At 64.7% G+C, this 2296-nt stretch overlaps 2 protein-coding genes across 2 annotated transcripts in view; both read right to left on the bottom strand.

The window, feature by feature from the left end:
* Positions 1–413: 413 nt before the first annotated feature.
* Positions 414–1820, bottom strand: LOC111158467 (adrenoceptor alpha 2B). Its single transcript, XM_022520500.1, has one exon. It carries the CDS (start codon positions 1818–1820, stop codon positions 480–482), a length of 1341 nt encoding a protein of 446 aa, XP_022376208.1. The 3' UTR covers positions 414–479.
* Positions 1821–1904: 84 nt separating this feature from the next.
* The window catches only part of LOC111158388 (astacin like metalloendopeptidase), a 20636-nt gene continuing 20244 nt past the window's right edge, over positions 1905–2296 (bottom strand). Inside the window, exons 10-11 of the mRNA XM_022520391.1 lie at positions 2126–2265; positions 1905–1974 (exon numbers count right to left, since the gene is read on the bottom strand). Coding sequence (XP_022376099.1) covers positions 1905–1974; positions 2126–2265 — 210 coding nt within the window. The remainder of the gene's footprint in view (positions 1975–2125; positions 2266–2296) is intronic.

Below are 2296 nucleotides of genomic sequence, written 5' to 3'. Positions count from 1 at the left end.
AAGGGAAGAAGGCCCAGAAGCAGTGCCAGATCATAACCCCCCCCACCCAGCGCCTGACAGGGACCACAGACACCCAGCGTGGATCCCTCAATCCTGCCTCCCCCGCAGCGGCAGGTGCCTCTGGGAAAAGTGGCAGGCTGGCTTCCTGCTCTCTACCCGGGGAGGATGCGAAACAAACACCACAAGCAAGTGACCAGCCAGGGAACACAGAGTCCTTGAAGAAGGAAAGTCCTCCCGTTGGCTTGCTGGGGTCTGGGGTACTGGGAGGGAAGGGCTCTAACCTGGCCTGGCTTTGGAGGCTTCAAATGGACCCCAGTGAGCACCCCTGCCCCTACCCCTCTCAGGGGGCTGCCAAGTGAGACCTGCTAGACCCAGGCAGGAACCAGAAAGCCCCAGGGAGGTGGCCACAATGAGGGCAAGAATCAGAGTGGCCCGGGTGCCACCTGGCACCAACCCCATGCGGGTGGCAGGCAGGTGGCTCACCATGCCGTCTGGGTCCACTGGCGGCAAAGGATCCTTCGGAAGGCACGGCGAAAGTCCTGGTTAAAGATAGTGTAGATGACAGGGTTCAGCGAGCTGTTACAGTAGCCAATCCAGAAGAAGAACTGGAAGAGGCCATGGGGCACCTTGCAGCGCTGCGGGCAGATGGCACCCAGACTGTAGCTGAAGAAGAAGGGGAACCAGCAGAGCACAAAAACACCAATGACCACGGCCAGCACAAAGGTGAACCGTTTCTCCCGAGTCAGCTGTGCCCGCCGCCGCCACCACTGCCCACTCGCGGTGCCCACACCTCTGGCCAGGAGCACCTGGCCACGTAGGGTTGCCAGCACCCGGGAACCCTGTGGCTGCTGCAGGGGTGGGCTACAAGCTGATGCAGGAGAGGCTGGTAAGGCCTGAGGCTTGCCTTCCTCCTCCTCTTCCTCCTCCTCCTCTTCAGCTTCCTCCTCTGGAGATGCCCCGCACACACCTTCCTTCTGACTCTGGCCCGAGTTGGGACGGGCTGACCAGGTGGGTGGCAAGGCAGGGGTCCCGGGATCTTCAGGGGTATCCCCCTCTTCCTTCTCCCCAGTAGGCTTAGAGTGCCCATTGGCCTCCCCAGAAGCCACCAGCGAGGCCAGGGTAGGCAGTTTGGTCGAAGTCCCCGTAGGGACTGAGCGTGGCTTCTTGGACTCACCTGCCCCGGGGCCCCCCTTGGCCCTGGGACCTCTGCGGTGGCTGCGTTTGGCAATCAGGTAGATGCGCAGGTAGACGAGGATCATGATGAGGCAGGGTGCGAAGAAGGACCCAATGCTGGAGGCCAGGATGTACCAGGCCTCCTGGTTGAGTTTGCACTGGGGGCGCCCGCGGGGCTGGGGCCCTTGGTCGCCCTTGTAGATCAGCGGTGGCAGGGAGATGACGGCTGCGATGAGCCACACGGTGAGAATGATGCACTTGATACGGCGCGGGGTACGCTTGGAGTTGTATTCCAGCGCCCGGCTCACCGCCCAGTAGCGGTCCAGGCTGATGGCGCACAGGTGCACGATGGACGAGGTACAGAAGAGCACGTCCAGCGCCAAGTACACCTCGCACCATGTGCGCCGGAAGTACCAGTAGCCCAGCAGCTCGTTGGCCAGCGAGAAGGGGATGATGAGCGTGGCCACCAGGATGTCGGCAGCAGCCAGCGACACCAGGAACAGGTTCTGCGGGGCGCGCAGCGAGCGGCTCGTCAGCACAGCCAAGATGACCAGCGCGTTGCCGAAGATGGTGAAGAGTATGAGAAACGTGATGACCGCCGCGATGGCCGCGGTGGCCTGCACCGAGTAGGGCTCCTGGTGGTCCATGGCGGGGCAGGACGCGCGTCCAGAGGGGTCGCCTCTCGCCCAGCGCGTGCTCAGCGGGCGACAGCACTGTCCTATCCAGCTAGGCTAGACGGGAGGATCAACCCCCTGGCGGCGCGGAAGGCGCTGGAGCCCCATGGCCAGGCCGAACGTGTGCCTAGAAGATCAAGGGATGCCTGGGGCCAGCCACCGCCCTCCTACATCCTCTTCCACCAGCACCCGGCGTCCCTGCCGTCACCCCCGGAGAAGTTTTCCAAGTTGTCCCGTTGCCGTCCCCGCCCCGCCCCGGGACCGGGGGAAAGTTGCACCCTCCCGCTCTGAGGCTGCTGGACCTACGCTGGGACGCGGGGCCCGGCGGGCCGGCCGGGGGGTCGCGCCACCGATGGTGGGAGGCGGCGCAGAGGCCGAGGCGCCGGTTCCGCTCGCTGGCTCTAGCCAGGAGCCGCGCCTGCAGGCAGCCGGCCGCGGCAGGGGAATGG

Source organism: Enhydra lutris, unplaced genomic scaffold (genome assembly GCF_002288905.1).
Source record: "Enhydra lutris kenyoni isolate GAN:26980312 unplaced genomic scaffold, ASM228890v2 scaffoldscaffold59, whole genome shotgun sequence".
NCBI classification, from domain to species: domain Eukaryota; kingdom Metazoa; phylum Chordata; class Mammalia; order Carnivora; family Mustelidae; genus Enhydra; species Enhydra lutris.
The sequence above is the reverse complement of the archived record's forward strand: the minus strand, read 5'-3'. Positions and strand labels throughout refer to the sequence as shown.

What these genes read in the sequence shown, in the direction of transcription:
- LOC111158467 (XM_022520500.1), bottom strand. Translation starts at nt 1,820, where the DNA reads ATGGACCACCAGGAGCCCTACTCGGTGCAGGCCACCGCGGCCATCGCG.